This window comes from Diceros bicornis, chromosome 18 (genome assembly GCF_020826845.1).
Source record: "Diceros bicornis minor isolate mBicDic1 chromosome 18, mDicBic1.mat.cur, whole genome shotgun sequence".
Classification (NCBI taxonomy): Eukaryota; Metazoa; Chordata; class Mammalia; order Perissodactyla; family Rhinocerotidae; genus Diceros; species Diceros bicornis.
Genome location: NC_080757.1, coordinates 24,336,669 through 24,350,602, shown reverse-complemented (window position 1 = coordinate 24,350,602; position 13,934 = coordinate 24,336,669). Strand labels below are relative to the sequence as shown.

The window sequence follows — 13,934 nt, the reverse complement described above, 5'->3', positions numbered from 1 at the left end:
AACAGTTATCTCAAGCCTTCTCTATCCTCACATTTCCTACAGTCTCCTCAAACTTTCTATCATATTACTTCCCCAAATCTCAGTAGACCATTACACTTTCTCTTCATGAAAAAAAAATACACCAGATGGAATTACCTCAACTTCCTGCCCCCTCTATTATAAGCATCCTCATATATAGTAGTTAAGAGCACAGGCTCTAAGGCCAGACGCTTGGGTTAGAATCCTGGCTCTGCGACTTAGTAGAGATGTGATCTTGGGCAAGTTGCTTAACCTCTCAGTGCCTCTGTTCCTCACTGTACCCTCTGAAAAGCCCCTTCCAGTGTCAATCACAATCATTTACACCATTCACCTCTTCCATGAAATGTTCCCTATACCTCTTTGCCTCATAGCATTGTTGTGAGAATTAAATGAGTTAACACAAAGACTGCTTATAACAGTGCCCGGTACGTAGTAATCTCCCAATAAATGTTAGTCATTTGTTACTACTATTACAGCATCGGCACCTATCCTTACCTCCAATTACAATGCAAGAGGCATTCTCCTCTTCTAAGGCAAATCCTCCACCAGTGTTCTGGATGGCTCTCCTTCAAGGGATTCCAACATCAATTATCCCCATTTCCTTCCAAGTAGGGTATAAACATGCTCAATTCTCATCTATCTTAAAAATAACTGCCCACAAACCCGTATCCCTGTCTAGATGCCTCCTCTTCTTACCTCATCCCACCTTTAACCATTCTTCATAATCAAGGTTCTTTTTTTTTTTTGAGGAAGATTGTCCCTCCGCTAACATCTGTTGCCGATCTTCCTCTTTTTTCCTTTTTCTCCCCAAATCTCCAGTACATAGTTGCATAGCATAGTTGTAGAGTTGTAGCTCTTCTAGACGGGACGCTGCCTCAGCATGGCTTGATGAACGGTGAGTAGGTCCGTGCCCAGGATCTGAACCAGTGAACCCTGGGCTGCCGAAGCAGAACGCTCAAACTTACCCACTAAGCCACCAGGCTAGCCCCAAGATTCTTAAATAGTTGTCCATATTACCTGTATCCATTTCTCTAATTTCTAATATTCATGATCTCACTTCAGTTTGGGTTCAGAATTCAATTCTCTACCAAAACTGCTTTTGCTAAGGCAGTGATTCTCAACAGGGGCAATTTTGCCCCCCAAGGGACATTTGGCAATGTCAGAAGACGTTTCTGGTTGTCACAATCGGGGGCTGCTACTGGTGTCTCATGGTAGAGGCTAGGAATGCTACTAAACATCCTACAATGCACAAGGAAGCCTCCAAAATAAAGAACTATGCAACCCAAAATGTCAGTAGTACCAAGGTGGAGAAACCCTATGCTAAGATAATTTACAACTTACATATTGCTAAACATGAGTGCTTTCTCTCCTTTATATGACCTGGCCTGGCTTGAGCACTTGACACCATTAGCTTCTCCCTCCTTTAAATCCATTCTTCCATGGGCCAGCCCCGTGGCTGAGCGGTTAAGTGCGCGCGCTCCGCTACTGGCAGCCCAGGTTCGGATCCCAGGCGTGCACCGACGCACCACTTCTCCGGCCATGCTGAGGCCACGTCCCACATACAGCAACTAGAAGGATATGCAACTGTGACATACAACTATCTACTGGGGCTTTGGGAGAAAAAGGAGGAGGATTGGCAATAGATGTTAGCTCAGAGCCAGTCTTCCTCAGCAAAAAGAGGAGGATTAGCACGGATGTTAGCTCAGGGCTGATCTTCCTCACAAAAAATAAAATAAAAAAAAAAATAAATCCATTCTTCCCTGGGGTTCCACCAACACCTCAGCGGCCATTCCCAGTCTCTTGTTTCAGGATCCTCTTCTGTTATCCCTTAAATATCAGTATTTCTCAGGGTTCTGTCCTAGGCTCGTCTCTCTCCACAGTCATGCATCACTTAACGAAGGGGATACATTCTGAGAAATGTGTCATTAGGCGACTTTGTCGTTGTGCAAACATCATAGTGTACTTAGACAAACCTAGATGGTACCTAGGCTATATGATATATAGCCTATTGCTCCTAGGCTACAAACCCGCACCGCATGTTACTATACTGAATACTGTAAGCAACTGAAACACAACGGTATCCGTGTATCTAAACATAGAAAAGGTACAGTAAAAGTACGGCATAAAAGATAAAAAATGGTACACCTGTATAGAGCAGCTACCATGAATGGAGCTTACAGGACTGGAAGGTGCTCCAGGTGAGTCAGTGAGTGAGTGGTGAGTGAATGTGAAGGCCTAGGACATTACTGTACACGACTATAGACTTGATACTCTGTATACTTAGTATACACTAAATATTTTTTAAATATTTCTTTCTTCAATAAATTAACCTTAGCTTTTTAAATAAACTTTTAAATTTTTTTTAACTTTTTGATTCTTTTGTAATAACAGCTTAAAACACAAAGACATTATACAGCTATACAAAAATATTTTCTTTCTTTATATCCTTAGTCTATAAGTTCTTTTCTATTTTTAAAATTTTTTGTATTTTACCTTTTAAACTTTTTTGTTAAAAACTAAGACACAGGGGCCTGCCTGGTGGCGTAGTGGTTAAGTTCACGCACTCTGCTTTGGCGGCCCAGAGTTCACAGGTTCAGATGCCAGGCGCAGCCCTACACACCACTCATCAAGCCATGCTGTGGCGGCATCCCACATATAAAATAGAGGAAGACTGGCACAGATGTTAGCTCAGGGCCAATCTTTCTCACCAAAAACAAAAACAAACAAAAAAAAACTAAGACACAAACACATACATGAGCCTAGGCCTACACAGTGTCGGGATCATCAATATCACTGTCTTCCACCTCCTCATCTTACCCCACTGGAAGGTCTTCAGGGGCAATAACATGCATGGAGCTGTCATCTCCTATGGTAACAATGCTCTCTTCTAGAATACCTTCTGAAGGACCTGCCTGAGGCTCTTCGTGAGGAGATGTCCTTCTTTTCAGAAATATGTCCATGGTGGTTTCTTTCTTTTTTCAGCATAGATTTGCTTGAAGCAGACAGCACACTATGAACATTCCTCTCTACTAATGAAAACCTTTCAGTGTTGGGGTCTATGCTTTCAAAACATTTAAAGCAGTTTGCTGAGGTCTGCAAAAGCTTCTGCTAAACCTTTCACTGTGAATTTTCTTGGGGGTCCTTTTTCTTCTCCTGCAGTTTCCTTTACTCTTGCCTCTTCTTCAGCTATGTGTTCCTCTTCCAGTTCCAACAACTCGTCATTAATCAGTTCCTCAGGAACCACCTCTAAGAGCTCCTCAATGTCATCCTCATCCATACCCAGGTTCAATTTGTCTGCCATCTCAATCATAGTCCTGTCGATTTTTGCAATCTCCTCATCCTTGGCAAATCCTTTGAAGTTATGGACGAACCTCTTGAGTGTCGTCTTCTGGATGCCATTCATACACACCTTGGTGACATCACCCCAAGCCCAAGCAAGGTTCATGATGCTGTCACAGATGTAATCCTTCCAGAACTGCATCAGTCTCTTCCTCAATTGCAGCAACAGCCTGAGCAAAGGACCTCTTTAGGTAGTAGAGTAGGCCTTAAAAGCTGCTATAACTCCTTGATCCACTGGTTGGATCAAAGAGGTGGTGCCTGGAGGGAGAAACACTACTTTGATACTCGGATGAAAATCACTAATAAAAAGAGGATGTCCAGGAGCATTATCAACAATAAGCAAAATTTTGAAAGGTATGTTACTCTCTAAACAATACTTCTCCATGTTGCTGGCAGAGCAATTCAGGAGGGCATCTGGGAAGAAGAGCTGAGTCATCCATGACTACTTATTGCTCCTGTAGCACACTGCCAGGGTGTGCTTATTGATATGCTTGAAGGCCCTGGGGTTCTCACTGTGCCAGATCACAAAGGGTTAATTGGTAGCCTGCAATATTGCCCCCAAGCAAGTTATCCTGTCCTTAAGAGGCTTGAAACCTGGCATTCACTTGGCCTCCTTATGGATGAAAGTCCTTTCAGGCATCTGTTTCCAGAATAGGGAGGTTTCATCCACATTGAATATTTATTCAGGTAAGTAATTTTCCTCCACACTCAGCTTATCTAGAGTTTCTAAAAATTCTTCAGCTGCCTTCACATCAGCACTCACAGACTCACCACTCATTTTCACATTATGTAATAGCCATTCTTGAATTGTTTAAACCACTAAGCCACGGGGCCGACTCCCATCACTTTGTTCTTGTCCCTCAAGATCGTAGCTATGGGGGAATGGGACACGCCTGACTGGCAAGCAATAACCATCACTGATTTTCCAGCTTCGTAGTCTTTATTCACTTTTAAATTTGTTTCCAGGTCAATTACTCGACGTAGCTTCTTACTGGCAACATAAGCAGTGGATTTTGTATGCTTAGGGGCCATGATGAAGAAAACATGAGATTAAATCAAGTACAAGAGAAAAAGATGCAACCAAGACAGAGTAGGGGCCGGTCCCGTGGCTTGGCGGTTAAGTGCACGCGCTCCGCTACTGGCGGCCCGGGTTCAGATCCCGGGCGCGCACCAACACACCGCTGCTCCGGCCATGCTGAGGCCGCGTCCCACATACAGCAACTAGAAGGATGTGCAACTATGACATACAATTATCTGCTGGGGCTTTGGGGGAAAAAAAAGGAGGAGGATTGACAATAGATGTTAGCTCAGAGCCGGTCTTCCTCAGCAAAAAGAGGAGGATTAGCATGGATGTTAGCTCAGGGCTGATCTTCCTCCCAAAAAAAAAAAAAGACAGAGTAAACACGAATTGTTTGAGGCTGCTGTTGGCACACCACAGCATACTGTTTTACTTTTTTTTAAGTAGAAAGAGTACAGTCTAAAAGATAAGAAGTACAGTAAATATATACAACAGTAACAATTGTTTATTATCAAGTATTATATACTGTACATAATTGTGCTACATTTTTATACAACTGGCAGCACAGGTTTGTTTACACCAGCATCACCACAAATACGAGTAATACATTGCACTACGACCTTACAACAGCTACGCCATCACTAGACAACAGGAACTTTTCAGCTCCATTATAATCTTATGAGACCACCAACATAAATGCAGTCTGTCATTGACCAAAATGCCATTACGTGGCACATGACTGTACTATCTTCCAAAACCATTAGAATCAACTGGGGCTCTTTTTTAAAAATGCCCAGGCCTCACAGATTTCATTGTTTTGGTGTGGAGCCCAGATATCCTTGTGTTTTAAAAAACTTCCTGGCTAATTCTAGTATACAGCTAGGATGGAGACGCACTACTCTAGATAGTCTTATTTTAATCATACCCACTCTCATCACTTTAATTACCATTTACCTACTAATGACTCTCAAATCTAGAATAGATTCCTTTAGTCAATATTCATTGAGTACCTGACACTGTTCTAGGCCCTGGGGTAGAACAGTGAACAAAGTTCCCTACTCTCCTAGAGTTTATATTCTAATGGCGGAAAGAGAAATCAGCAACCACAAAAAGAACATTTCAAACAGTGATAAGTACTGTGATGACATTATAAGGGGTGATGTGAGAATGACTGGGAAGAAGCACTATTTTAGATAGGAAGGCCAGCGAAGACCTGGGAGGGAGGGAGGGTGGAATTTGACCCAACACTGTAGTGAAAAAGAGTCAACCATGTGCATATTTGAGTGAAGAGAATCCTAGACAAAGCATTTGCAAAGATACTGAAGCAGAAGCATATTTGGTACCATTGAGAATTTTGACCAATGTGGTTAAAGCAATCTAAGTATGGATAAATGTTATACCATGAGATCGGAGAGACAGAGGCCAGATCATATAAGGCTTTAGAAGCCAGGATAAGGACTTGATAGCCTACATGCAATGGAAAGTTATTGAAATGATTTTAAAGAGGTATGACATACAGTCTGATTTATATCTTATAGTATTGTTTGGCTGCTGTGTGAAATTTAGAGGGGCAAGATTGTATAGAGAGACCTATTAATGGGCTATTGCAATTCTCCAACAGAGAGATGACTGTGGCTCATACCAGGACTGTAACTGAGAATATAAAGATGGTTTCAGGATATATTTTGGAGGCAGAATTAAACAGAATTGCAGGTACATGATGAATGAGAGAGAAATCAAGTGTAAACTCTAAGTTGATTCCATCTGATCTGATCTGGGGGGATGGTGAAGACATTTACCGAAATGAGGAAGGAAGACTAGAAGAGACAAACTGACGTGGAGGGGGAGATCAAAAGTTCTGTTCAGTCCTGGTGGAGTCACCAAAAAAAAAAGTTCTGTTCAGTGTGGAAAGGTCAAGTAGGCAGCTGCATATAATCCACAGTTAAGGGGATAGGTCAGGACTGGAGACATGAATTTGGTATTCATCACCATATTAGATGGTATTTAAAGCCACAGCCTCAATGAGTTCACCCAGGATAAAAGTGAGTGTAAATAAAAAAGAGAAGGGATCAGAAAAAGCCCTGAGAAACTTCTAACATGTAAAGGTCAAGTAGACAAGCTAGCAAAAGAGAGAAGTCAGGAAGGAAGAAAATCAGAAGGGCGTTAATATTGAATGCCACTGTTTTCTGAGCTAAAGATCTGCACACTCAGCTGCCTACTGGATGTCTCTACTTGGAAGTTTCACAAGTGCCCCAAACTCAACATACTCAAAACTGAATTCCCCTCATCTTGCTCCCAAACCTGGTTACTTTCCCAGTGTTTCTTATTTCAATCAACAGCACATCTACCCAACTGCCCAGGCCAGAAACCCGACTCTTCCCTTCCCACTGTTTCTGATATCCAGACAAATCCTGTCAAATTTCTCTCATTTCTCAAATCTATTTAGTTATCGCCTCCTTGTCCAGTCCTATCTGAGCTCAGACCAATATCATCTCTCATTTGGCCTACCATTCTGTCCCTATTTCAGCCTCTCAACAAGGCAGTCATAATCATCCTTCAGTTGATGCCACTCAGGTCAGGCCACTCCCCTGCTTAAAATCTTTTAATGACTCCCTGTTTGGAAGCAGGGGAAAAATGAAATGAAAGGACCTTATCATAGAGCTTGTTTCTCTCTCCAGTCTTATCATTTGCATGCCCATCTTTGCACTCCCTCCTGCAATCACAATGCACTACACAGGATTCTCCTCAAGCACAGAGCCTATTCCTCACTTTTTCTCTTAACTCCTGATTTTAGTTCATGTCATTAGGCTTCTGCTGGGAACACCACTTTCTCACCCCAGCCTCTTTACCAGGCCAATTCCTACTCTATCCTCAAGACTCACCAAATCCTCCCAATCCCACATGACTAGATTAAGCGTCCTTCCAATCAGCCCTAAAGCACCTTGTACTTATTCTTACTGGAGCACTTATCAGACTGCATATTGCCTGTTTGCTTTTTGTGTGTGTGTGTGAGGAAGATCAGCACTGAGCTAACATCTACCAATCCTCCCCCCCTCTTTTTTTTTTGCTGAGGAAGACTGGCCCTAGGCTAACATCCGTGCCCATCTTCCTCCACTTTATATGGGACGCCGCCACAGCATGGCCTGACAAGCGGTGCATCTGTGTGCGCCCAGGATCCGAACCGACGAACCCCGGGCCGCCGCAGCAGAGCGCGCACACTTAACCGCTTGCGCCACCGGGCTGGCCCCCGCCTGTTTGCTTGATAGGCAACATATCCAGCATCTGGTGCAGTGTCTTACCCTTGGTAAGGATAGGAGAAACAGTTCTCTAATGAATACCAAATAACACATCCCATACATTGGTATTTTAACCCCGGCTTGTCAAACCCTTACTCTTCCTACCTAGCCCTTAGACCTCCACATTCCCAGCGCATCTGGAACACTGCCCTAAATAAATGGTTCTCCTGTAAAATGGAACTACACTGTTTCAAAATCACCTGGTGAGCTTGATACACATAAAGATTCCCAACCCTAGCTCCCCACACCCCACTAAGTTCTGATCCAGTAGACCTGGGTGAGGCCTAGGAATCTGTAATTTTAATAACCTTCTTGGATGATTCTGATATGCAGTCATTCTTGGAAACTACTACTCTAAACAGACTAGGAGCTCAATACATACTGTTAAAAGTAACATTTTAACTTAATGAAGTAGAATTCATTTCCTAATTCTTTAGGGTTAGAGTCTGCTGTAACTGAAGCCTGAATGTGACAGAACAATGCACTAATGTACAAAAGTCCACAAAACAAGCAGCCTTTATTGCAGTATTACAAAACACTTTCCATTTTGGCAATATTTTACAACGCACTTAGCTTTAAGGGTTGGGAAGGAGAAGGTTGTAAACTAAAGGGGGAAATTTCAATGGACATTTCTAAAAGAAAAACTGTCCCAGCCCTCCCACTCAAATAAAAATCCAAATGTCACTTAATTTCACTACCCAAGAAGAGGCCACGAGGAAAGCAGCAGGCAAAACTCTGGCAATTTCACTATGGATCATGTCAGAGACAAAGGAACATTCACAACAGTCATCAGTATGGTCGGTTGCGCTGATCATTTCTGTAGTCGTTTCTAGGAATGAAAAATAAAGAGCCAGACTAAATTCTAATTTTCTACCAAGGGGAAGAATCAGACACTTCAGGGTGCTTGTGACTGACATCAGCTTGACAATTTCTAAGGATGACACCATGCCTAATTTATTTTTATACTCCTAGAAAGTGCTTCATAAATGTCTAATTTATCAGCTTTAAGACCTGCAAAGTTCCTAGAACAAGCTTTGCTATCACTAACTCTTAAAAATTTTCCACCTAGAATAAGGACTCCAAACCACTGTGGTATTTCAGGAGGTCAGAGACTGTGGCAATTCTAATACTCTAAACAGAAGAATGACATAGTGCAATAAGCAAGCAAACACTTTCATGTAAGAATTCTGGATTTACCACTTGCTATGTGACCTTGGAAAAGTTACTCAATGTTTCTTACTCCATAAAATGGGAAGTACATCTACCTCATGGAACTGACAGAAGGACTAGAACTAAAGTTCTAGTTCACAGGATTTGTCACACAGTAAGAAGTGTTCAATACATGATAGTTACTAACAGCTAACAATTATACAGAGCTTACTATGGGCCAACAACTATTACAACGTAATCTAACACGATTCTACAAAGGAGGTATTATATTAGCCCCATTTTACAGATGAGAATACTAACACTCCAAAGGGTTAAGTAACTTGCCTAAGGTCACACACAGCTTGTTAAGTGGTAGAGCCAGGATTTGAACCCCCTCACTTAGATTAAGAAACCCTGATTTACATGAAGTTTCAAATTCTCTCTCAATCTCAATTATCTTTAGCTAAGAGGAAGAATAATACACACACATACACACACACTCATACAAATATAAAGATTTACAAATAAGGATTTCCAACACAAAATGAATTTTAGTTCCCTGCTTAGCAGGGAACTAAATGGATTTTCTCTATCCTAACTGAGAGAGTTGCTAACAAGAAATGCAAGTTCCAAAAGACTGGACAATTAGAAGAAAATGTGACAAAAAGAGCTTAGACCCTAAAATCTATGAGCACTGAGGTAAAAAAGTTAACAAGTACATTCTAATACTCACCTTCCTCCCATTTTGCCTCCATAGCCACCTCGGTCTCCTCCATAGCCGCCACCACTCCTGTCTCCTCCGTAGCCTCCACTTCGGTCTCCACCATAGCCACCACCGCCACCACGGTCTCCTCCGTAGCCCCCCCCACTTCGGTCTCCTCCATAGCCTCCTCGATCTCCACCATAGCCTCCTCGGTCTCCACCATAGCCTCCTCGGTCTCCACCATAGCCTCCTCGGTCTCCACCATAGCCACCACCTCGGTCTCCTCCATAGCCGCCTCCTCGGTCTCCTCCATAGCCGCCTCCTCGGTCCCCACCATAACCACCTCCTCTGTCTCCACCATAGCCGCCCCCACTTCTGTCTCCACCATAGCCACCCCCACTTCTATCTCCTCCGTAGCCACCTCCGCCACTTCTGTCTCCACCATAGCCACCCCCACTTCTGTCGGCACCATAGCCACCTCGGTCTCCACCTCTGCCCCCACGACCTCTGTAGCCCCTCTCTCCACCGTAGCCTCTTCCCCGGAAATCTGCAAAGTAGAAATGCAAACCAATGAGGCCAGTAGAATAACGTAAAGCCTCCTTAATGCTAGTCTGAAAACAAATACCACGTAGATGCTGTTACAAGGCTGACCCAAAGGGCTGACCTACCTCCTCCTGAGGGACGAGAGTCCTCAGGTCTGGGCTCATTGCACTGATTGCAAGAATTCCTTCGAGCAAAGTTCATATTTCCACATGACCTGAGAAAGGAGGAAAATAAAATGCTCAATAGTTTCCAGTGGACTCAGAACCCCCTCTTGTACCCTCCAACCCCCATCCCAACTCCTACTCCCACCAAAATAAATGGGATACTTACGGATTAGGGCAAACCCAGTCCCCACTTTTGGGGTCTCCACCTCTCCCCTGAAAGCCTCCACGGCCTCTATATCCGCCACGGCCTGAGGGGAAGTAGGGGGGGAGGTGAAAAAAAATCAGCAGCAGACATTACCAAAGCAGAGGAAAAGCACCAGATGAAAGAACTAAGAGCAAGCGCCCATCAATAACCAGGCAGCCACCCAAAAAAATTAACTTTTTATGGGCGTTAATTCTGTGATTCTTTGATTTGAGGCTTTACTTAGCAAATGTAGGAAATGTGGGAAAAGACCCCAAGCACAAGTTACAGGGCAAATAATGCACTAAAAAACTTCAAAGTCGACTTTCTAGAATACCCTCCTTAGTTTGAGAATCTCAGTGATAAACATTAAGTGAGAAGACATATTCCAAATTTGAGGAATTAAACACAATGGAAATGAAAGCGCTGGCAGTAACTGTTATCAGGGAACTCACAAATTGGTCAGATGAACATCCCTAACTAAGTATCATTTAAACAACTGCCTCCTGATTACCAGGTGAACAACAAACTGCTATATAGCTTTCCAAAAGGATTTCTAGAACCTTCTTCCACTACTTTCTTAGCTATTATGACATCTTATTTACCTAATCCCCAATTCAGTACCCACCCTCACTATAAGATAGAAGGAAAAAGACCTAGGGGGAGAAAGAGGATGTAGCAAGTTCACACAACAGAGACAAAACATGGACTCAAAATCAAACCCTCTGTATAATATCCAGGCCTGTGCGCACCAAGTATCTTACCTCGCCGCCCACCTCCACTTCCACCTCCTCTCATAAATTCAGGTCTTCTGGTGGCAAAGGACACTTTAATGATGTTGCCATGGAATTCTTTTCCTAAAAAAAAGAAAATGGTTTTGAAAAAAGTGCTACTCCACTCTCAACAAAAATATAAAACTGTCTTGGAAATTTTCAGTTTCAGAGGAATTACTGACATGTCCTCATAGAAATTCAAACACACTAGTGTTCCAAATAGTCAAGGTAACAGTGCTAAGACATGAGACAACCTATTACACAGAGCAGATCTGTCACTTGGAAATAGTCACTTCTTACTAAGCGAAAAAAAAAACCGTATCTAATATTTTACATGAAAAAAGCCAAGTGCAGAACAATGTGTGTAGTATGCTACCATTTCTGTTTTTTAAAGGGAATGAGTGTGTGTGTACGCATGTGTGCGTATGCATGTGCATCCGTACCTATAATATGCGCACATATGCTTGTATATAAACTGCCTATTGTGCTTAACTCTCAGTAGGGGAAACGAGATTACTAGGGGTCAAAGGTGGAAAGGAAACTGACTTTTTACTATATACTCTTGGTACTATTTGACTTTTTTTTTTTTTTAACCATAGGCAAATACTATCATTAAAAGTAATGTGGGGCCGGCCCCGTGGCGTAGCGGTTAAGTGCGCGTGCTCTGCTGCTGGCGGCCCGGGTTCGGATCCTGGGCGCACACGGACACGCCGCTTGTCAGGCCATGCTGTGGCAGTGTCCCACGTACAGTGGAGGAAGACGGGCACGGATGTTAGCTCAGGGCCGGGCTTTCCCAGCAAAAAGAGGGGGACTGGCATGGATGTTACCTCAGGGCTGATCTTCCTCACAAAAAAAAAAAAAAAATGTGTGCATATGTGATTACTTACATACATACACACATAATCCATGTTCTGCTGCCCCAGGACCTTAGAGACAGGAATTAATCTTTTTACTTTACGCTAACAAGAGAACTGACATACAAGGAAAAGATGCCCAAGGATTCAAAAAATAATAGTTATAAATTCAGGAGCCTTAGTTCCCTGACCAAGGCCCTAATCATTGTGGTTGGCAACTTTCCACGATGTCAGATGTTATGACAAGCACTTTGACTCAAGAAGCAATTCACGGATCCGTATTTTAAAAGCTATAGAAACACTTGGTAAAATGTGAACTATGAAGTTAGGTTTAAGACGCTCATCTGCCCTGTGGGCAAAAGGCACAATAATTTTTGAAAATATGAGCAAAAGAAATTGCTTGATGATTCACAGAAACTATGAAAAAAGCATAAAAGTGAGAAGGAATGGACCTAGCCATCGAGAGCAAGGTGATGGGGCCTGACAGATTAGTGCAAAAAAAACAAAGAATATGGAGATGAGGAGAGATGGGGTATCGCAATCTCGTCTTTGATGAAGTATAGAAATGCAATTATGATTTGGAAGACACAGGTGCAATAATCTCAGAACCAGAAGGCACTTCAAGTGTCTGTCATACAGAATGGTTAAGTACTTTAGAGACAGTGGAGCTAAACTGCCTGAGTTTGAATCCTAACTCTGCCACTTACTGTGATCTTGAAAATTACTTAGCTTCTCTGTGCCTCAGTTTCATCATCTGTAAAATGGTAATAACAAGGTGTCTGTCTCATAGGGTTACTGTGAAGATCAAACTCAGCTAATGCATGTAAAGCTCTTAGAACTGTGCCTAGCCCATAAACCACAGTAAACACTGTGTTAGTTATTATTAAATTAAGGTATGACAAAAACAATGAATTTATAATAACATGGGGAAATTACTATGTTAAAATGTTAAGTGAAAAAAGCATTTTTACATTTGGAGTAATAATGATAAACTATTTTTAAAATACATTTAAAAAGACTGGAGGGAAAGTTAAATATTATCAGTGGTTATCTCTGAGTAGAGAGCTATTGACGCTTTACTCTTTTCTTCTACTTTTCTATATTTTCTTATTTTCAAGGGGGAAAAAAGTCTTACTATTTTTTCTAAGTATGTGTTAATTTTATATCTGAAGAGAAATTAATCTAAATTTAAAAAGTATATAGAGTCAACCAGGCCAATCCTCTACATCTCTATCAGGGTGGCCTCAAGCACAAGGTATGATATACGGAAATACTCTAGACAAACAAGAAGAGAGCTCATCTCATTTCTAAAGGTATGTAAAAACTCTGGCCTGTATTCTTAATAGACTATCTACCAAAGTAAACATGAAAATAACCACTACCAGAACATATTTTGACGTCAAGACTAGAAAACATTTATCCAAACTGCATGTTGAAACTATATGAATGAGGTATACCATCAAACCAGTCAATGGCTGCCTTAGCTGAAGGAGGGTCATCAAATGACACTGTTGCCTCCCCTTTTGGCTTCCCCGTATCCTTGTCTGTGTACAGGTTTATCATTGGTTTTCCAGTCTTCTTGTTTGTCTGAGGAACAAACAAGTTGGTGTTAATATTTTAAGAAAAAGTGATCATGAACCATATAGATAATTAAAGATTTTTTCTAAAAGGAATTCATGTATCCATGATACACAGTATACTTTTTATCTATATATAATTTCTTTAAACCCTCAAAAAAATAAACGTAGATAATGCTTCATGTAAATATATACCTTGTAAAACATAAAAAGAAAGGGTCAGGAAGAATGTTCACCAAACAAATCAACAGACTACCACTAAGGTGTACACTCTGGGTTCGGCTGGGATCCGAGTGGAAGACAAAGAAGAATTTTTACT

General features: G+C 41.9%; 1 protein-coding gene across 2 annotated transcripts in view; it reads right to left on the bottom strand.

The window, feature by feature from the left end:
• Positions 1 to 8,377: 8,377 nt before the first annotated feature.
• TAF15 (TATA-box binding protein associated factor 15) overlaps positions 8,378 to 13,934 on the bottom strand; it is a 28,142-nt gene continuing 22,585 nt past the window's right edge. The window contains exons 11-17 of one of the 2 annotated variants that reach the window (XM_058560408.1): positions 13,496 to 13,625; positions 11,176 to 11,268; positions 10,397 to 10,478; positions 10,192 to 10,280; positions 9,798 to 10,070; positions 9,554 to 9,581; positions 8,378 to 8,500 (exon numbers count right to left, since the gene is read on the bottom strand). In XM_058560408.1, coding sequence (XP_058416391.1) covers positions 8,461 to 8,500; positions 9,554 to 9,581; positions 9,798 to 10,070; positions 10,192 to 10,280; positions 10,397 to 10,478; positions 11,176 to 11,268; positions 13,496 to 13,625 — 735 coding nt within the window. In that variant the 3' untranslated portion in view covers positions 8,378 to 8,460. Of the gene's footprint in view, positions 8,501 to 9,553; positions 10,071 to 10,191; positions 10,281 to 10,396; positions 10,479 to 11,175; positions 11,269 to 13,495; positions 13,626 to 13,934 lie in introns of both variants that reach the window. The other variant, XM_058560407.1, reaches the window with a different exon arrangement.